General features: G+C 40.2%; 1 protein-coding gene across 1 annotated transcript in view; it reads left to right on the forward strand.

Moving 5' to 3' along the window:
• lrch2 (leucine-rich repeats and calponin homology (CH) domain containing 2) overlaps window positions 1-21278 on the forward strand; it is a 30821-nt gene extending 9543 nt beyond the window's left edge. The window contains exons 2-21 of the mRNA XM_034140268.1: window positions 1172-1316; window positions 1560-1686; window positions 1898-2003; window positions 2724-2860; window positions 3035-3165; window positions 4135-4222; window positions 4922-5018; window positions 5147-5244; window positions 5379-5446; window positions 7272-7376; window positions 7713-7781; window positions 8114-8163; window positions 9820-9873; window positions 9987-10171; window positions 10431-10481; window positions 10588-10651; window positions 12866-12978; window positions 19407-19544; window positions 20479-20556; window positions 21097-21278. Coding sequence (XP_033996159.1) covers window positions 1172-1316; window positions 1560-1686; window positions 1898-2003; window positions 2724-2860; window positions 3035-3165; window positions 4135-4222; window positions 4922-5018; window positions 5147-5244; window positions 5379-5446; window positions 7272-7376; window positions 7713-7781; window positions 8114-8163; window positions 9820-9873; window positions 9987-10171; window positions 10431-10481; window positions 10588-10651; window positions 12866-12978; window positions 19407-19544; window positions 20479-20556; window positions 21097-21216 — 2024 coding nt within the window. The 3' untranslated portion in view covers window positions 21217-21278. The remainder of the gene's footprint in view (window positions 1-1171; window positions 1317-1559; window positions 1687-1897; window positions 2004-2723; window positions 2861-3034; window positions 3166-4134; window positions 4223-4921; window positions 5019-5146; window positions 5245-5378; window positions 5447-7271; window positions 7377-7712; window positions 7782-8113; window positions 8164-9819; window positions 9874-9986; window positions 10172-10430; window positions 10482-10587; window positions 10652-12865; window positions 12979-19406; window positions 19545-20478; window positions 20557-21096) is intronic.
• The last annotated feature ends 1279 nt before the right edge of the window (window positions 21279-22557 follow it).

A 22557-nucleotide genomic window follows, 5' to 3' on the forward strand; every position in this document is an offset into this window, starting at 1 on the left:
ATTATATATCTGTATGGGAAAGTGCTGAATGGGTATTCTTCTCTACCTCCATGTTCTTAGGCAAGAGAGCTAGTATCTAAATATTTTATCATAAGAGGAAGATGCTAATGAGACGCTACGCTAACATCGATTGACTGGAGCAACGATTATATTCAGACTGGTTTTTTTGTTACAGAATAGTAGCACCCTGGGCCTTGGCTAGTTAATGAAGGGCTGTGATTTTGCAGCTAATTGTCTTTAGTTGCAGAGCACATGAGTGTGGTCTATACTAACCATGTGACACATTTCAATACTAATTGTACCTTTGTTATGGAACTAATATCAATATTTCCCTGTCTTTGTTAAACAATTGAATTACCTGCAAAACCAAATACATTACTATAAGCCTGTACTCTGTGTTTAGTGTCAATCAGCCAATGAGTAGTTAGACGCAAATTAAGAAAGTGAAGATGTCATACATTATCCCTACTTAACATTAGCATGTTGTCATTTTGATTATGTTGCTGTGCTAGCGTTTAGCTTAAAATACAACAGTGTCTAAATACAGCCTTAGCTGCAAACTGATGCTGCAATTTAAGATAAATCCGATGCATTCTGTCACTTCACATATCACTAAATCACATTTCATTAAATATATTTCACATTTATGTGCTAAAACACACATTTCAGTCACATAACTCCAGAAATACTAAGGTGTCATACAAAATAACTTTATTAATAAATGCTCAAATGAGAAATACATTGAAATACATCTTAATAGATTGCACCACGCCTCTGTACAAAAGTGATCTAAAATCTCCCTTTTCTTTTTCTTGAATACATCTTGAGTCTTTATGTCCTTATCTCTCCCGATTGGAACTGATGTTTGACATAAAGAGAAGATGTGGAGTGAGTTCTAACTCTTTGCAAACATTCATACAAATGAAATCCATTACTGTGCCACTCCCAGTGAGATCCATATTGGAAATACTGCCAGTAGCACTCAAACCATTCGAGGCCTGAGACTCTGGTGAAATCTTAGACCAGTGTTCGATGAGGAGGCTCCGTCACACAGATGTATTGATTTCTCTTTGAAACATATAGCCTCATGCTTGATGCAAACATAATGGAGATCTTAAAGATAATATAATGTCCGACATATTTGACCAGCTCCTGTCCCTTTGCTTTGCAGATTTGTCCAAGAATCGACTGACAGAAATCCCCCCTGATTTGTGTCTGTTCGCCCCCCTGGAGTCGCTCAACCTCTACCACAACTGCATCAAGTGCGTCCCAGAAGCCATTATCAACCTGCAGATGCTGACTTACCTGGACATCAGGTGAGTCATTGCTATCACTGTGTTTTGTCTCCTGTGTCTTATTACATAAATGAATGCCTGTGTGTTCGGTTTTATATCTCTTGAAGAAGTGCTTGTTCCCTTTTTAGGACACTAAAAGCCGGGCATGTTTCATGAACGACAGGCATTTCCTCTTTTGCTGACACTCTATTCCCTGTGTCTACATACTCACTGCTACATGTATACTTCTTTTAAAATAGGTCAATGTTTTATCTCTCCCTACAGCCGAAATCTCCTGTCAGTTTTGCCGAAATATTTGTTCAGCCTCCCCCTCAAAGTTCTGCTTGTGAGCAACAACAAGCTGGTGTCCATCCCCGAGGAGATCGGCAAGGCCAAAGAGTTGATGGAACTGGTGAGCTGTGTGTGTGTGTGTGTGTGTGTGTGTGTGTGTGTGTGTGTGTGTGTGTGTGTGTGTGTGTGTGTGTGTGTGTGTGTGTGTGTGTGTGTGTGTGTGTGTGTGTGTGTGTGTGTGTGTGTGTGTGTGTGTGTGTGTGTGTGTGTGTGTGTGTGTTAATGGTACTGCCAGAACAATCTCATTCCTGACACTTTGTCTCCCCCTGCAGGACGTGAGCTGTAATGAGATCCAGGTGCTGCCGGCTCAGGTTGGGAGGCTTTACGCTTTGAGAGAACTGAACATCAGGAGGAATTGTCTTCACATGCTGCCTGAGGGTCAGTCCGTCACACCGGATTCATCCATTCATTCATAAACTAACCACAGGTTCAGCTAATAATATGTATCAAGCAATGTGAGTTGAGTTGTGTCATGCTTAAACAATGTTTTAACATAAAGCAACACACCATGCAGCCTTTGATTTTGTTTATATTTTACAAAAGTAAAGCCTTAAGTGTAAGTGTTTGCCATGATTCAGGGCACTTTGTTTGGTAAAGTGTGTTCAGGTCACATGAGAGTTTGAACTTTGTGATGAAAGGCAGTTGCAGAAACCTTTCATTTCTCTGCATGCAATTGCATTTGAGTGAATTTCCTTAAAAATATTTATCACACCCTTAAGGTGGAGAGAGGAGCTGTGAGACTAGAATCTTTTAAATGGAAAATCTGCATTTCAAAAAGACAATGTACTGTGAACGACCTAACAAGTGGAATTTTGGGAATTGTGGGATATCTCATTTTTGGAGCTTGACTCATACTAGAGAAAAGTAATGTGCTTCCACTTTAATTGAGTTTCCCATATATATAGAACAATAAAAACTAAATCGCTGGAGTACTCCTTTGAGATGCCATGGTACTATATTCAGTAGCTCAGCCCGATCACTGTGGACATGACTCAGGGTTATGCTGCACTCCTACTATGTATATATACAAAGCATATAATTGCATTTTGTTAACTGTACATGACATTTAACAAAAGCTTTTCTCTGGTCTGCTTACAGAGTTGTCTGACCTACCTCTCATCCGCCTTGACTTTTCCTGCAATAAGATCACAGAGATTCCTCCGGCTTACAGGAAACTCAGGCAGCTGCAGCACATCATCCTAGATAACAATCCTATGCAGTCTCCACCCGCACAGGTACGTGCATTTGTACAATTCTGTTGACGTCAAAATATGTTGTCAACATGGGGCACACATTATTTCTATGGTTTTCACTCTACAAACCAGGTACAGTTGCACCATCTAGTGGAGGACTGAGGATTTTTACAACTCAGACTACAGAAACACATCGTGTGCGTTTGTATGTTTCAGATTTGCCTGAAGGGCAAAGTGCACATATTGAAGTACCTGAACATCCAGGCGTGCAGGACGGACAAGAAGCCGGACACCCTGGACCTCCCCTCCCTCGGCAAGCGATGCATCCCTCAGCCACTCACAGATAGGTACTAACTCATTTACGGTAAATGTTTGACTATGACATAAAGAGCTGCATTAAAAAAATGTTGTATCAATGAATGCAAATTATAGTTTTGAATTGCATATGGTCTATACAATGTGCTTAAATAGTGAAAAATACTATCCTAGTTTATCAAATATCTTGTTTTTGAGTCCAAAATATTAAAGTGGACCTATCATGCTATATTTGAATAATATAGTGTAGGACCATACCTATATAAGGCATATTTATACTTTTTTTTTTTCAAAATACCAAACAGATCATGCGTTTTAGCCATGCCTCATTTCGCTCAATTTGAAAAATGTTAGCTCTGTTTTTGCAAGGGTTGATTCTGTGAGCAACAGCACCATCTAGAGGCCTGGCATATGTACTACAGCGTCTCCAGCGCTTTCGAACGGCAATGGCCGTGGCTGTCTCCTCCTGATTGGTGGAGTTGGCCCAATAGCCGTAGCGCCACTGTCCTGACGTCAGGACAGTGTTCAAATCTGGATCAGTTTTTATCAGATCCGTTGCAGCCCCTTTTTTAGAGATTTGGGTATGGAGGAAAATAGAGAGGGTTGTGTTTTCTGACACTTGGTGAGTTCCCTGGAACACCGGGGACACATATTCATGTATAAAAGACGTACAAAAGTGCATTTTGCATGATAGGTCCCCTTTAAGTTTAACATGATATTGAACATATACAGGCAGGACATATCTATATTTGAGATGCTAAAAAAAGTCATTTTCTGCCATTTTTGCATGAAAGATTACCGTACACCAAATAATTACCAAAATTCTTTAATTAAACTATGACTCGATTGTTTTTTCTGCTGATTGACTAATAAATGAGTTGCCTTATAGTTGATACTCTAACAGAATGACTTACTTTTGTTAATTGTGTGCTTGCAAATGACATGTTATGGTTACGTTTACAAAAATACAGGCCTAATGAGCAGTTTGTTTTGTTTTCCAGCATGGAAGATTTTTATCCCAGTAAGAACCACGGGCCTGACTCTGGAATCGGTAGTGACAATGGCGACAAGAGGCTGTCTACGACTGAGGTCAGAGTTCAAACCCTAAAGATGCTAATGGCATGGCCAATTCATGATGATCATGTTATTGTATTTTACTACTTAACACAATGAAAAATGTAAAGATACAAAAACGTCAAAGTATGGCCTTTGGACATTTCCAATACGTTGCTGCTAGCCTGCGATTTTCATTTCATATTCATGTTAATCTACAAATTCAAACCTTTTGGCCTCAGGCAGGAAATAACACAGTATTTTGATGCCTTGCAATCCACAATTGAGTGGATCTAATCAAAAGAGGCCAAAGTAGCCAAGCAGTGATTAAAAAAACTGGCTTATGAGAAAAAAAGGCAGACTTAAGAGACCGATAAGAATTGCAATCGGCAACAGACTATCTTTTGAGAGTTGGAAGCTAATTTGGCCCTGGAAGGACTTGCTAATGGTGGAACAGTTTAGTTTAAAAGTTTATTCGAGAGTAACTTGTGGACAGACAGGGGATTAAGTCATGACAGGAGAGGCTGTTGTGGAAAAATCAACATCTGGAAATGTGTGTGGGAATCTACCTTTGTCCCAGACACAGTAATCTCCCTGCTGCTGCTGTTGCAAAACTATTTTATATCTGTGGGAGCAGTACAACATTAGATACTTCATCCAGTCAACGATGCATTCAGTTAAATCCCTGAAATAGGAACAAGAGTTGACTTGTGGTTCTTCTTCCCCCCCCTGCAGCCTTCAGACGACGACACAGTCAGCCTCCACTCTCAGGTTTCAGAGACAGCCCGTGCTGATGCCCTCTCACTCCTCTCCAAAATGGACTCTTGCAAAGGTTACCCAAAATAAGTATCACATATTCCCTTTGAAAGCAATAAAACGGGAGTGCGCGGGGTGGTTGAATGAAGTGCCTAAAATTTGAACGTTTATTTGATGACCGCGGATGCTTCCTCCCTCTATCAGATCAGGATCTCTATGACTTTATAGACCCCAACCCGGACGAGGATCCTGCTCTGTCAGAGTGTGACGGGCAGCAGAGCGGTCATGTGTCTTGTATAAAGGTATGAATCGATACATCAAAACACCAGAAGGAAGATTCAAGCATAAAGAAAAGTGAAGAAAGGACAGGAAGAGATCAGATCCAGATCTGTCGATGCATTTGTGATTTGTGTCTGTGCGTGTGTGTTTGTTTCAGGAACTGGAAAAGGTTCTTAACATGTCTCACCAAAGCAAAGATAAAGAGAACTGGAAAGAGGAATCAGGGTGAGTTCATTGTTCAGTACGCTTGCACAAACATGCATCGTCTTATTATTATATGCATTTTCTCTTTAGGAAAAGGCTTGCCGTAATTGCTGTAGAAGGAGTTTCCTGATCAGAGAGTTCACAGCAATGAGTCAACATTTGGCTGGTTGCCATTAGCCGTTGCCCATGGACAATTCAGAATGACATTTGATGTTCCTCAGAAACATTTATTTAGTTTATCCAAAGGTTGCCAATGTATAAATCCTGATCCTCGGTTACCTTAGTTCAAGACCGTTATAGGGCCAATAGAGGAATGTGTTAGCCACTGCTCAAGAAACAATGGTTTTAGTTCATATTTTTATGACAAATTCCACAACAATCACAACAAATATATAGACAAAGTGATTTAGCTACATAGATAGATAGAGATAGATAGATCGTACTTTATTGATCCCAAATTGGGAAATTGTTTTTGTTACAGCAGCATAAAAGGCATTTTACAATAAAACAAAAATATACAAGAATAGAAATAAAATAAAATAAAATATAAAATATAAAATATACATGTCAAAATACAAAATAGAAAATATACATACAGATATTATATATATATATATATACAAATATATATATATTCAAAATATATGGAATTATGGAGTATTAAATATGAAACAGATTATGTATGAGTAAAATGTACAACGTGGTTTTATTTCTAGAGAAACTATGGAGCAGAGAGTTCTCTTCCAGCCAGAGGTGATTTATTGTACAGTGTTATTGCAGTGGGCAGGAATGTTCAAGAAACTTCAAACTTGGAGGAAAATGTTGAAGGTTGTATAACTGTCTTTTTCTGTGTAATATATTTAAAGTGGACCTATCATGCTATATTTGAATAATATAGTGTAGGACCATACCTATATAAGGCATATTTATACTTTTTTTTTTTCAAAATGCCAAACAGATCATGCATTTTAGCCATGCCTCATTTCGCTCAATTTGACCATTTCTAGCTCTGTTTTTGCAAGGGCTGATTCAGTGAGAACAGCACCATCTACAGGCCTGGCATATGTACTACAGCGTCTCCAGCGCTTTCGAACGGCAATGGCCGTGGCTGTCTCCTCCTGATTGGTGGAGTTGGCCCAATAGCCGTAGCGCCACCGTCCTGACGTCAGGACAGTGTTCAAATCTGGATCAGTTTTTATCAGATCCGTTGCAGCCCCTTTTTTTAGAGATTTGGGTATGGAGGAAAATAGAGAGGGTTGTGTTTTCTGACACTTGGTGAGTTCCCTGGAACACCGGGGACACATATTCATGTATAAAAGACGTACAAAAGTGCATTTTGCATGATAGGTCCCCTTTAAGAAGAATGCAATCGACTAAACATTACACCTGAAACATTAAACAAAAGTGAACCCAGCAGATTCCCTTTGTGAACTAAGTATAAAGGGTCAGCTATCACCTATACGTATTGATCTTAGAACTGTTCAAATTAAGATCATTTATAAAAAAGGAGTTGGGTGCCACGATCAAATAAAATATATATTTAAAGCTATATTGGTATTCTGGTCCACGTTGATCGGCTGTCTAAAACTTCAGCACATTTTTGACAATCATTGGCTGAAGTGACTAACACTACATGACATCAACAACTTCATCATTAAGTGGTCTAAAAAATGTACACACCATTTAGTTTGTATATCAAAGAAGGCTTTTGTGTTTTGACAGCTGTGTCTTGATGACCTTTTTATGAATTTGGGCAAGATAATGAGTTTTCCAAATGTTTAAACCTGTGAGTCAATATCCAGAGTTTTCCTGGCGTTAATAACTTTCATCCTGAACTTTTTCCCAGTTCCGATAAGGAGCAGCTAGTTGAGGAGGAGGATGACGAGCTGAAGGAAGTGCTGGATCTGAGGAAGATTGCCGTTCAGCTTCTTCAGCAGGAGCAGCAGAACAGGTGTGTGGGTCTCACTTTTCTTTAAGTAGAGTAACAGAAGACATCCCATACTTACTTTATCATCTAAAATACAAATATTTCTGCTTTTACATTCTCCTTAAGTTGCTATAATTAGATCTGTTCACATTGAGTAAATCTCCTCTCATCACTGTGTGTTTTCATTCTCTGTTTCTCAATATCAACGCTGATGTTTTGTCTTACATCCCCAAAATACATCTCCATTTCACGTGTGCCATTGAAGTCCTTATTAGCATGTCTCTCACTGACTCTCTGCCCCATCCTGATCCTCTCGTGTTCGCTGCGTTCTTCCTCAACTCGACATCTATTCTGTTCTAGACGACGATCGTTGATTTGCCGAGCGGAGAGTCTGATTCACCGACGGAGGGTGACCGGCCGGGCTCACAGGTGGGTGGAGAGACTTCCTTTATCGTAATTTACAGGTTGTTTTATGTTACAGTGGGTATTCAACCATGTGCATGAGTGAGTGGGAAGAGAAGTGGAATTAGCTGACTTTTTTCTGTGATCTGATGCTAGCTTTAATATGTGTTGTGGCAGAAGAATAGCCCTTTGTTGCTCAGGAGGCCACATTTCCATTGAATTCCACCCCCAAATGAATTGTTTCTTTTTGTTTTGTGTACAGGTTGTTAAGTAACATGAGTCAGCGCTGTAGTCGCTGACTCATGCGACTTGTTGATGGGCAGCGTTGTACCAACACACACTTTTGTTTGTGTCTGCAGATTTCTGAGTCACTCTGGAAGCTCAGGCAATAAGCCGCGGCCCCCCCCCCCAGCCTCGGAGGTAAGTACTCTACCACAGGTTTTTACAGTTGTAACAATGAACAGAAACCTAGTAATCATTTTTGCTTTAATTGGTATAATGTTTTATCTTGGCTGTTAGAGAGTAGATTAGATTAGGATTAGATCAACTTTTATTGATTCCAGACTGGTAAATTATTTCGTCACAGCAGCATGTAGACAAGGCATTGCACATGAATACAAAATTAAATTAAATACAAAATAAACATAAAAGTAAATGTATAGATCAACAGTAGAAAATAAACAAAACTGTGTACGTAACAGTGTACGTATCACCGCCTTAACCTGCCATCAGGATGGGTTTTGTAGGCCCCCTATTTAAACAACAAATCAAAGTAATTTATAGCCTCAGCAGGCTCTGTGAATAGATCGCACACACACACACACCCCTAATTCAGCACCATGAATAAAAAGGAAAAAAGACTTGAGGAGAGCAGGTTGATAACCATATGGGACTAAAGTTATATTTCTGTCTTTGATATTTCCATTTAAAATTGGTAATAAGTGGGTTATTGAACCTGAAGCTTGTTGCTTCTGCCCTGGGAGACAACAGAGGGTCATCTCCCTGTTTCCTCGACTACGGTCTGGGAGCCGACTGTAAAGTTCAACATTGGCAAAACAAAAGTCCCTCCTGTCTGTTTTTCCTCTCCCGCTACTCCATCGCTATCAGAACCAGACATATGCCTACTTGGCTCCGAGGCGCCGCGGCCGGCACCGCTGCCGCTCGGTACAGAAGTCATCTGTCCTTCCTCCTCATATTACAAAAAATGCCGAAGCTTACAGGTTATTTTAAACCTGTAAGCTTCGGCATTTTTTGTAATAGTTGCTTGTCTCGAAACTCCTTTTCCCTCAACAATTTCCTTTTCCGAGCACCACTTTTTCTTCTCCGACATTTTCACCTAAACAACCTTCATCTGTCACTCAATCACTCGCATTTTGAATAAGTCACATGTGAAACATATTCTCATTCTGATTGGCTGTTAAGTGGTGCCCACGAGGGTGTCTTATAACTTGTATCAATCGCCAGCCTGGCCACATACATTCAGATCAAATGATGGACAGAACATTTGACGAATTACAAAACAATGCATTTTTTTATTGGCTCATGATAGGCCCCCGATCTCCGTAGGCCCCTGGGCTTCAGCCCAGGTCAGCCCGTGCATTAAGGTGGCCTTGCCTGTAGAGTGTCTATTTAATATACAATATTAATATACAGATTGAAGTTAGTGTACATTTTATATGAAATTAAGCTGCATTACATCTTAATGTTATGGCCAAATACCAAACTAGCAACTACCAAATGGGCTACTTAGACTATAAAGGACATCATGCTCTTATAATAATCATACAACATCCATGAAGTTATGTTGTAAGCAGGTTATTTGAATAAAAACACTAGGGTATTGCTTTTCAAGGCACTTATGCTTATACGTCCATGAAATTAAAAAAAAGGAAATGTCTCTAATAAACCTTATAAATCTAATCACACATGATGGCAGGTAGTGAGCAAGCACTTGCAAATCCAAATTTCAGACAGAGTAACCAGAAGGATTTATTTAGGCTCATATCGCCTTTTAATGTAATTCTAATGTAAAACACAGATAGAGTCATCTATCTATGCTCCACGTGTCTTTATTCCAGTGCCTCTCTGGATGAAGGGAGCAGTGGAGCCTCAGTGCTGAGTGGACAGGTACACACTCTTCTTACTTTAAAGCAAACATATCAAACAAAAAACAAGTTCTGTGTCTTTGTTTATTACGTCTCCCATTTGTCATGTGATGTGTTCTCTCTGGAGGATGCAGAGAAAATGATTTGAATGTAATCCGCCTCATTTTGCAGCCGTCTTCCTCCTGCTCCTTTGATGGCAGCCTGAAGACCGATTCGTCAGATTCAGATCCAAAGTGGCCCGACGTCCCACCGGTCCTCAATCAGAATGAGGAGCGCAGGAGGAACAAGTACCTGAGAAAAGATTATCTGAAGGTGTGAGCGTGAACACACGTCTCCCGTGATAGCAGCTTTCTGCAGAACAAGCCCTCTTTAGTTGCCTGAGGAAACTCCTTGATGATTTATTACATACAGTACCTGGTGTCTAGCCATGCAGAACGTTTTGGGATCATTTCAAATGTTTCTTTAGTTTGATGGTTCACTGACTTTGATTTAAGATGACATTTACTGAACGATTGTCTTATTTTAAATCATCTAATCATCTAAGCACATTTCGTGTTTTCTTTCCTGACAGTACAAGTGTCAGACAGCTCGTAAAAACTCCAACGGCAACGATGAGTGTGAGGTAAGTGTGAGAAACACCTTGAAGAAAACATGCGAAATGTTTTGTCATCAATGTTCAGTTCTAAGAAAATACCCTTTTCTGATTTTCATAAATGATTTGTTTCCAGGAGGGTTTGCGCAACGCAGATTTCAGCACCACTCTAACAGTGTTTGGACTGAAGCCCAGATCAGGTAAAACACAATGGCTTGTAGCATAACCGAGTTAACTCTTAGACGCAGTGTTTTTCCTTTCCACTGCAGGGATATGCATGGAACATGGGCTCACAGAGATAACCTCTTTGATATGTGCAGTGGACATTTTTCAATATCACCTCCGCTTGATTGTTAGAAAATGAACAGCCAACAGTCTATGCTTATTTGATGACCTCTTCTGAATAGAGGTCTGAAAATAAAATCATACTAAGAATGATGTAAACCCTTATAACTTGATGAATCCAGATGCTCAAGTAAAAATGGTAAATCATATTAAAGAAATGGGAGAAAAGGATAATTGTCTACCCTGTGCATTTGCTATTTCAACAAGTAGAAACATGAGTTTTACATTGATTACCTGCAACACAATGGGATAAGCTTAATGAGTCTATATTACGTTTGCAAAGACTTAAAAGCTGAGGCAGTGCTTCATATAAAACAAAGGCTCCTTTCTGAAGCCAAGAGGGATTCTGTTTAGGTGGAGTCCTTTCTCTAGAAATGGGGAAGGATTCTGAGGAACTGTTGATCTGTTTCCTATCAGAGCTCTGTCAAAGACAAGGCGCAGCACGGTTGTCATTTGTCAATGTCAGCGTGTTGTTTTATTTGGAAAGACTGGAATTGATTCATAGCTATCTGTCAAAACCCCAGTGGTGGTGAAGGACATTTCATTTAAAGTAGCACACTGTAGAAATACTCTGCTACAATTTAAAAAGTCCTGCATGTTTATTAAAGTATGCAGAGGTGGAAGAAATACTCAGACCTGGTACTTAGTAGAACTACCAAAGTGTAGGAATACTCTGTTACAAGTTGCAATCAAAATGTCACTTGAGTAAAAGTATTAGCATCAAAATATACTTAAAGTACCAAAAGTAAAAGTACTCATTATGCAGATTGCCCCATTCCAGAATCATATATATATGATATGTTTTGATATGTCATTATTGATGTGTTATCAAAGCTGGTAGAAGTGCAGCTAATTATATGACTTTGTATGCTGCAAGATTAACTAAAGTCTCATTTAAGTGTGAAGTGTTTATATTTCACATCACTTATACAAATCTGCAAAGTAACTAAAGGTGTTTGACAAACATAGTGCAGTAAAAGTACACTAATCTCCTCTGGATTGTAGTGTAGTAGAAGTACAAAGTAGCAACATTGTATTTAATCATTACTAGGTATGCATTAAATCAGCATTTTATTTAAGTTGAGTTGGCTAAAGTGCAATTATTTTTTTTAACTTTTATATAAGGTTGCAACTAGTTGTTTTCAAGAATTTAAATCCCCAAGGATCAAATGTACACCTTATATAATTACTTCTGTGTCCACAGTCTAACATCTAATTTATTATTTTTTAATTAAGGATAAAGAGGTCAACGACCCTCCCTTGGAGAAGTCGAGCCGTGCAAATGTTTGTCATGTTTAAAATGTACGTTATTACTCCCTACATATTGCCTTGATAAAGCTATAATATAGTAAAGTAAAAGTCACTGCATTTGTACAGAAGGTTTGTTCTTTTTTTTGCTTCCCATTGGGACTGTGAGGAAGATGTCATTCTAACTAAACAAGAAACATAATCAATGGAACCCTTTATCTAATTTTTTTTTAAACACAGATATACAGTAGATGTCAAATATTCAGGGAGATGACGGTTGTATGAAAGTCTGATTAAGTCAAATTAAAGTGTGAATTAGTTTTAAAATAAGAGCAGAAAACAACTCTTTGAATATTGTCACACATTCAAAAGAAGATTTTTGGAAAACAACCGTATTATATGTTGTAAGAAGCTTCATTTCCAGAAATAAGGGAACCATTGAAGTGAAAGGATTTGTGGGGGATTAAATTCAAACAAAACATTTTAGGGGAAGAAAATGTGTTTAGGAAATGTACTGGCCTGTACTTTGTTGTTATATTATGAGGACAAAAGATAATAATCATATTAATTTCTAGAAAAACCATCGGCGGTAAGATGCAGTGATTGACATTTTCTACACTTGGTTACCGTGGCGTCTAAAACACAGATAATATCAAGATTTACCGCTTGAATATCTTCCCTTAAAGGGCTTTGGCTCTTTGTCCAATGAAAGTCGAGAATTGAGGAGCCGCTTCAATGGTTGCTGATCTACTATAAAAACGTCTTCTTTGTTTCTCGCTATAAATGATCTGGAACTCAGAAGACTCCATTTATTATTTCAGCATTCGCCAAAGGAAGCCGCCAGGAGTACGCCTCCACAGACCCCAGCTTCACCATGAGGAGGAAGATGGAGCACTTGAGGGAGGAAATCGAGCAGATAGGAATCCTGCGACAGGTCAGGAGCTTCACAGCTTGTTTATATCTTTGCACAAAGCGTTGAGTCACTGTGCTGAAGAAGAAGCCTGCCAGATCCTGCTTTTTTTCCAGTGTTTATAACTTGTGTGTGCGTCCACTCAGTTTCTACGAAAATGAGTCACACTGCATTGTGTATCAGTCCAATCAATGACTCATCTGATTTTCTCTAGACAACAGGGCAGTCACAAAACTGCATGATTAACGTTGACAAAATAAATCCGAATGGGGGTTTATTCACTGTGAGCACATTCTTAAAGGCCTGTTAATGAGTAACACCCTCTGTAGCGGCCAAAATCCTATAGAACTAAAACAGCCGCTGAGGCACTAGTTAGCGGATCTTACGCAGGGCAATGATCATCCAAGTCCAGACAAGAACCTCCATTTGTGCAGTTTATTCCAATAACAAAGTACAATGAACAGGTTTCCTATATCTCTTTTCCTGAAGCCTTTCCTATGGCTTTCCTTTGTGTGGCTTGAAACACCCTGGTAAAAAAAAGCGTTTGCCTACTAGTGCTCCCACCTGTCTCCAATATATACAATTACACCAGGTGCTCTAATCACCCAGTGCCCAAACATGCCTTCAAAATAAAAGCATAGAAACTACTTTAACTTATGAGACTAACTAAGAATACATTTACAATAAACACTATAAACAGCAAGAAAATAAATGTTAAACTATTAAATAATATAAAGAGATATATAGCTCCAACACCCTCTTCATTGATGGTATCATCTTTTTCCCCTGGATTTAATAACTGTAAGGCCCAATTCCAAACCGACCCTTATCCACTCCAACTCCATCACGCATCGAACTCCTTTTGTTGTCAAACTCACAGCTAAACGAGGCTCCTTCTTTCAGGTGGAGGGTGTAAATACAGAACTCCACTCTCTCTGACAGAAATAGGAACTTTTGTACGTTTTCGTAAGAAAAATTTCAAATCAGCAGCACTTGGACAATAAAACTCCAAAAAACTTTTAAATCTGCTGTTTATGATCTGCTTGGTTTTTGCAACAGTCCCTCTAAATAACCAAAACTACAATCAAAGGAACATACCGTTTTCTAGACTAGACACTGCTATATTATCCTTAGTAAACAAATAAAAAACAATGTAACCTAATATGAAATCTCTCTTAATTTGCGCAGTTTACCGCTAAATCTTTGCAAGGAACTATTTGTTAACTCAATGTTCCATCCATCCATCCATCTTCTCCCGCTTATCCGTGCTCGGGTCGCGGAGGTAGCAGTTCCAGCAGAGAGCCCCAAACGTTCCTTTCCCTGGCCACATCAACCAGCTCTGACTGGGGGATCCCAAGGCGCTCCCAGGCCAGCGAAGAGATATAATCCCTCCACCTGGTCCTAGGTCTACCCCTCGGTTTCCTCCCAGCTGGACGTGCCTGGAACACCTCCCTAGGGAGGCGCCCAGGTGGCATCCTTACTAGGTGCCCGAACCACCTCAACTGGTTCCTTTCGACGCGAAGGAGGAGTGGTTCAACTCCGAGTCCCTCCCGGATGACTGAACTTCTCACCTTATCCCTAAGGGAGACGCCAGCCACCCTGTGGAGAAAACCCATCTCGGCCGCTTGTATCCGCAATCTCGTTCTTTCGGTCATGACCCATCCTTCATGACCATAGGTGAGGGTAGGAAGGAAAATGGCCCGGTAGACAGAGAGCTTTGCCTTCTGGCTCAGCTCTCTTTTCGTCACAACGGTGCGGTAAAGCGACTGCAGTACCGCTCCCGCTGCTCCGATTCTCCGGCCCATCTCACGCTCCATTGTTCCCTCACTTGAGAACAAGACCCCGAGATACTTGAACTCCTTCACTTGGGGTAAGGACTCATTCCCTACTTGGAGTGGACAGTCCATCGGTTTCCTGCTCACATCCTAACTCAATGTTAAATAACAGAATGGTCTACTGATCATGGACAAACAAACTCTGATAAGGAGTACCCGAGGTTCCCTTAGGTTTTAGCTTAGTTTTTCAGCTTATTTTCATAGTGTCAGCTGCATGTCCCACGGCGGGTTACACGTTGAATGCTGTTCGTGAGAACCTCAGCCTTCTACAGTACTTGCCTGTAATGACAGATTTTAAGATTTCATTTTCCAAGGAAGAAATGCAAGATAGATATCAAACAATGCAGGGCTCACAGTTCATTATGCCAAGTGTGAAGTTTGCACGAGTCTCATGTCACGTCCTTTTCTTCTGCAGAATACTATCGACTATCAGTTAATAATACCCTGGTCCATTACATTGAATTGGGCCTAAATACAGATTGAATAGATAGTAGTAGAAGTGAAATACCAGGTATGTCCACAGCATAACAAGAAAAGTGAAGGCAAACTGACATCCTAAACTTAATTGCACCAAGAGAAAAAACAGAGTTGAGAGCAGCAGCAAGTCAGAGACTGTCAGACACACCTAAGTATGTGAGAATTCTGTAGCCTGGGCATGAAACCAAAGGTTAGTAGCTTGAGGCGCCGTTTACACGAGGAGAAAACTGCTTGTATCTGCATAGTTTCGCGTGCGTATAGCCCTATTATTTACACGAGGCCGATAGAAACTGACCCCACAAACAATAACGGGTCCCAAGGTGGATAGATTTGCAAACGAAACGCTCTGGGGGGTCAACCGAGTCCGTGTAATCACCTCTATACGAATATTTCCTGAAAAAATAACGATAGCCCCACCTCTCCCCACCTCTCCTGCTCACTGCTGTAGCAACTATCAAAAATAGCTGTGTTAATTAAACGCACAAGGGGTTCTTGAATGAAATAATATTATAAAAGGCAAACCAGAATTGTTAACGCCCAATATACTCCTTAAACAAAATAAACAGAGTCAGATTTCATGCATTGATCCATTATATTGACAAAGGAGGATCTCACCCGGTGTTTGTAGAGAATATCTCTCTTTCTGAGCGGGTCCTCTCCACGGAGACGTGCTTCTTGGTCGGTCGATGCAATATCCACAGATTCGGTTTCTTTCAGTTTCTTTCAGTTTCAGTTTCAGTTTCGGGGCTTAAACAGAAGGGTAGCCATGGCAACATTGCAGCGGGGCTGCTCGGTTGCTCTTCTTCGCAGCTTTTGGTGTATTTTGGCGGAAGTTACAGCGCCACTTACAGTCCCAGCATATGTATTACAGCGTTTCCAGCGGCCTCGTTTGAACAGACACGTTAAATGAAACAAATGCATGTGAACGGAAGACTTTTTTGAATATGCATACTGTGCATAAACGCAAACGGTCCCGTGTGAGCGGGGCCTGAGAATAAGATCAAGGTAACCCAAATTGTGGGGAGTAACAAGAACATGTGATGTGATTTAGCGAAAGATATCAGATAATGCTTTCAGGCGCTTTGTTAATTAGGCAGAGAGATCGAGTATGCCATGTATAAGATAACCAAGATTGGGAGGGTTACTTTTAAAAATGTAATCCTTGTCAATTACTAGTTGCCTGTAAACAAAAAAGTAATATAATCTGAGTACCAAAATATAAAAGTAATTTAACCGGATTACTTTCCGTTACTTTTGTGTTGCCTTGTTATCAAATGCAATGCAAATAAAGACAAAAGGAAAGAAATATCAACAAGATGTTTTTTTACTAACACAACAGAACAATGTGACCTTAGAAGAAGACAAAAACAAGATATTTAGTATCAAAAAAAGTGTCCTCTGTTCAGAGATTCTATTTATAGATGTTAGAAAAATATCACTCGACACCAGGTTGAGAATCAATGATCAGGTACTAATTTATTCTTGCAAGAAGGAGCAGAGTTAAATCACATACAAAGGATATGGTTTAACTCCCACACATGGGGTATGTTGCTCAAAGGAGCAGCAAAAAACATCAGGCTTATATAGTCCAAAACACGGAAAGCAAAGCCGCAAAACGAGGTGTCGGGAAGATGGGACAACTGGATGGGTCAACTGGATGGGTCATCTGCGACTTCTGGACTCCCAGCAATGTGAGATAATATAGGAGACAACAAATATGTGCCTGTCTCCTCAGAATAGAACAACAACCTGAAATGCTCTGCCTTCTGTTATCATAAAGAGGCAGCTGCAAGGCCGTACACATCTCAGAGCCACACATGATATCAGTGCATTAAAACAACCCAAAGAGTGGAGAAAACAGTATTTGTCCAACAATAGGAAAACCTGTCTTTCAGTAAGCATATTCAGGCCGTAGCCTATACACCAACGATGAAACACATGAGCACATACTACAGTTTAAAAAAGCTGATTCTGAGCTGACAGAAAATGCTCTGTTTTAGTTTAATATACAGTTAAACTCACATACACTATTTTATGAACACATGGGTTCACCTACTGATAACCCTAATTACAAAAATAACAAATGAACCTAAGAAAGTGAAAACCATAAAGCAAGCTCAAACAGTAGGCGTATAGATTCACACTTAAAGTATTAGCCTACCGAACAGAACAGCTTACAGATAAAAGGAGACATAAATCGGACTCTTTTTGAGTTTTTAGTAACATTATTCGCGTTCACACCGCAGTACTTTTCCCACTTCAGTTCCGATATAGTTCCGAAATGTCGCGTTCACACCAAAAAGAGCCGGAACTAAAATTAGTTCATCAGAACCTTTTTTACCCCCTTTTCAGTCCCTGCTAGAGAGCAGGTATGTGAAGTTTTGTGAAGCCGCCATTTTATTATCCTCGCATTAGCATTATAAGCATTAGCATTAGCCCAGCGCACAAGAGAGACTAACTTATGGCAACACAAAATAAAACATGGGAGCGGTGGAGTGATGAGGAGGTGTCGGCGTTCTGGCGATTTACTCGGAAGGCTTCAGTAGAAGCTGCTGGGAGTCCCAGCAGCTTCTACTGAAGCCAGTCCCCAACTCCGGGGACTTCCGGACGGGGACTTCGGGTGGCAGTATACGCCGTGAAGTTGTTTGCGGCCTGCCAGTAAACCCAAAGCAGAAGAAGAAGAAGTGACGTCAGCGGCTTCATTTGCCTAATCCTCCCTCAGGAACTTATTCCAGTGTGAACGCGATCTGAACTTAGTTCATGAGAACTAAAGAGTTCTCATGAACTAAGTTCTCATGAACTAAAGTGGGAAAAGTACTGCGGTGTGAACGCGCCTATTGTAATTATGCTAGTAATCCCCAGTCATTTTCCCATTATTTAAAAAAATCTCAAGGTCTTCTTGTCCATGTTGGCTGACAAGTCTTGACCCTTGACATCGACCATGAAGTCAAGTCTTGACTCTTACATGGATGAACTTTCTATCTCAATAAAATCATTGTTGTTGCTGGTGAGAGATTACACAGCTTTCTATTCCCAGGAAAAAGGTCAGAAGGGGAACTGCTTTCAGAAAAGAAGCAGCAGTCACAGACCAGATTTCACATTTGTAAAGAGCAGAACAACTCTTTGTCCGTCAAAATTCCTTCAAAAATCATTTACAACAAATTCTTCAACTGCTTTGAATTAATTGTGATAATCAGTAATATATTCATCACTATTGTCGATACAAAATGAGGCTAAACAGCATCATGTGTTCCCTGCTCCCCACTGACTCCATCATGGTGACAAACACTCATTGGACTCTGCCCACTATCTGTCAGACCTGTTCTACCCTCATGCACAAACACAAAGAGGCTTTCTGCATGTTAACGGTTCCAAATATTTATTATTTCAACACATTTTTCCACAGGCCAACAACAGCTTCAAAAAAACAATTTCCCTCAAAGAAAAAACCAAACATGCCCTGTTGTCGCAAGAAAAAAAGTGCAGAAGGAAACATCCATGTAAACTCAGTGTGCTGCTCTGTGATGCTAGTTCAAGCCAGATACTTGGCATCTCATTTTAGGTGCAAGTTCATCAATGTTTGGGGTCAGGCTCTGAGCTGAGGAGATCCTCAGGATTGAGTGAAGGTGTGCGTGCAATATACCGGCGGGCCAGATCTAATAGTAATTAGAAATTATCCTGCGGGCCGAAATTAAATCCACCAAGGGCCTGATTTGGCCCCCGGGCCTTGAGTTTGACACATGTGCTTTATAAGAACTCTTATTTATCAACATAACAACACAACACTAGAACTGGAAAATGACTTTCTATTTGTATATATATAAGACATGCAACAAAAGTCCAGACTTAAAGTTGGGACGTTGCAGTTATACAGTAGGCCATGTGCTGGGACCACTCATCTACTACCAAGTTAACATAAACACATATTTCTCACAGTATTTGCAGTGGTGAATATATTTGTCAACTTGCCTAAAGATGACTAACTCAGATAGTGCAGTGCAGGTCAGGACACTCCTAAGCACATCAGCTGGTCCTTTTATAAAGCTAGTAAATAAAGAACAGAGAGGTGTCTGAAAACATGTGAGTGAACATGTGTATATAAATAGTGATGTGATGAGGTCATTGTGGATGTGTTTGCAGAACATTGAGACCAGACTGAAGGTGTTGCTCCCAGAGGATGTTGGAGCCGCTCTGATGGACGGGGTGGTCCTCTGCCATCTAGCCAATCACATCTGTCCTCGGTCAGTCGCCAGCATCCATGTGCCGTCTCCCGCTGTGGTAAGCACACTGAAACTCCTTTTCTTTTTCTTGCTACAAATGCAACTTTGTAATAACAAACAAGCTCTCTCACTTGACATAATTAAAGGGGCCTTATTATGCTTCTTGAGGTGTTCTCTTTCCTGTAGAGTGTTATATATTTTCAAAGGCTAAAATCGTGCCTGAAACGCCTCCATTGGAATCCTTTGTTGACTTCAATAACATGGCATCGCTATATAACAGTCGCGCTTCGATCGGCTGGCAATCCAACACTGTACGTGATTAAGGGGCTGGACATTTCTTAGTGGTTGACCAATCACAACAGAGCCAGCCAGCTAACCAATCAGAGCAGACTGGGCTCTGGTTTCAGACAGAGGGTGAAAAGAGGCAGATGAGAAAAATAAAGACCTTTCTGAACATTAAAGCATGGAGACATGTCACAGTAGAGGCACACAATACAAATATTTCATTTCATTTTTATTTGTTCCGTTCATGGTATGCACAACTTAATGTATAACAATTACTTACAAAACATGTCTCTATAAACACACCATACCCGAAAAGGAGCAGGGAGAAGAAAGTAATCTTATATTACCTGCCCCTTTCTCAAAAAAACGAAAAAAAATAGAAATCGATGGTCTGTCTTTCATATTTTGTTATTCACAGCCAATCATTACAGTATTGCAACATCCTCATCTGAGTCCTACTGAAGTAGAACTCAGATGAGGATGTTGCACTTTTCCTTGTACATGTGTTGTTTTGTTTCTTTCCGTTAACTGTCAAGTGGGAACTAAGTATTTTTTTTTGTGAATGAGTCAATGAGCATAATAGGGTCCCTTTAAGAGTTGGGAGTAATTATAAGCATTGTTGTTGACCTATAAAACCCCACCGCTTTATGAAAAGTGTTGTGTGTCCTGATTATATTTTCTAACATGATTGATATTCCGGCCTCCAGCCAAAGCTTAGCATGGCTAAATGCCGTAGGAATGTGGAGAACTTCTTGGATGCCTGTAAGAAGCTGGGTGTCACACAGGTAATACTATTTACATATTTCATTACTACTTACTTAAAGAAATTGTGTATTTTGTTTGCTGTGAGTGAACTGATCCTTTACAAAGTTATTATACAGAATAGAATCATCTTTATTTACATTTTATTTAAATACTGCAACTTTTGCAAGGTTGCTTTTACAAACAAATTAAAGCAGTAGAAAAAACGGTTATTTCAGCATAAAAAAAGCAATAGTTTAATTAAATGCACTCATTTACAAGTTTACAGAGGTACACATTTCCAGCGGTGAATGTTCTAAATATAATATACAAATATCAGTTTTATAGAGAATTAGGCAATGTGCTGTTACTAACAACTCTCAGACATGATTTAGTCAGCCACAAAGATTCCAAGGTTTGCCCAAGGAAAACAAGCAACAGTTTCGATTACAGGTTCATTTAATTAAACATTTCACAGTCAGAGAATTTATGATGAAAATAGAAGATGAAAATCTCCAAACCTCAGCAAATTAAACTATAAATCATCTGCTAAGATAAAGTGTAACTGATGTGTCTCGACTCAGGACAAGCTGTGCCTCCCCCATCACATCCTGGAGGAGCGCGGCCTGGTGAAGGTCGGCATGACGATCCAGGCTCTGCTGGATCTGCCTCCATTAAGACCCACCCCCCTGTCAGCTGTTTGACACGAGCCCGAATGCTGCGTACAACCCGCAGCCCTCCAGTCGACCCCCCCACCACCCCCCCCACCACCACCAGGGAGCAGAGCGCCCCCCGGGGGGAGGACCCAGCAGGGGTCTGCTTCTGCCTGACTGAACCAGGAGACAGGAGGGGAACTTCCTCTGTCTTTTTATATGATGTCAGCTGCCACCCTACTTCCTGTCCATCAGATTTCCACTTGTATACTGTTCCTAGTTGCTGGGGCTCAATGTGTGTTCCTGCGCTGCTTGGACTCCCCGAGGAGAGACAGAAAAGATCCAATGTTTTGATGAAGACATGTATTTACCTCTCAACATGCTCCGTGCTTATTGAACCTGCAAGGGCCAGTACTGAGAACATTTCAATGCTGGTGTGTGAGATATTGGCGGTGAGGAGATGACAGACATGTGACTCACTCTTTCACTAAAGAGATCTGACCTTTTGTAATTTTGTTTTACATAATCTCACTTCTGTATCTGCTCCGAAATCCTGACTCTAGTGCTTTCTTGAGGGAGAGGCAAGGCGTTAGTTTAGGTTAGTCATTTGACTTTCTGGGTGTTTCCTGTTATAAATGATTTGAACTACTTTACAAAAAATACAAAGCTGCATGCTATGACATTTGACCACTGTGAGAACATGTGCTGGTTGTAGCCAAAAGCACAATGGTCCTGTTTTATAGCATTTTTTGTATTGTTCGTGCAAGGTTTCTGATAAATATTCTGTCATCCGACTTTTCTAAAGCTTTTATACTTTCTTTCCAGTCATTGCCAAATATCATTGCCAGTTTTGTGCAGTTTAGTCGACACAAATCAGTCCACGCAAACCTTCCCACACATGGCGCGCTTGTATCTTACTGCCAGGCCCCCCTGCTGTTTGTGCTTTCTTTTACAACTCATTATTTCAGGGAAATTCTATTATTTATGTATTTATTCTTTTGTTTTATATTTATATGTTGTTGTTTTTTGCCTCCTACCCCTTGTTACCAGTGTGATGCAGCTGCACATTTAGATCTCAAATGTTTCGTTTTTTTGTGATAAACTTGTTAACTTTGAGAAGGTTTCTGAACTTAGTCCAGGCAGCAGCAGGTCACCTTTTTAAATTAGGTCTCCAAAATGCTGAACAATAATAGTGGAAATTAAAGGTGGGGTAGGTAAGTTTGAGAAACCGGCTCGAGATACACTTTTTGTTATATTCCATGGAATGCTCTTAACATCCCGATAGCAATGAATATCTTAAGTGCTTTGACAAAAAATCCATAAAAAAATGTCATCTGTGGAAGCCGTAATACTGTAAAAAGTACGACCAATCATTTTAGCCGGCCCGGCTGT

The sequence above is a fragment of the Trematomus bernacchii genome, unplaced genomic scaffold (genome assembly GCF_902827165.1).
Source record: "Trematomus bernacchii unplaced genomic scaffold, fTreBer1.1, whole genome shotgun sequence".
NCBI lineage: Eukaryota > Metazoa > Chordata > Actinopteri > Perciformes > Nototheniidae > Trematomus > Trematomus bernacchii.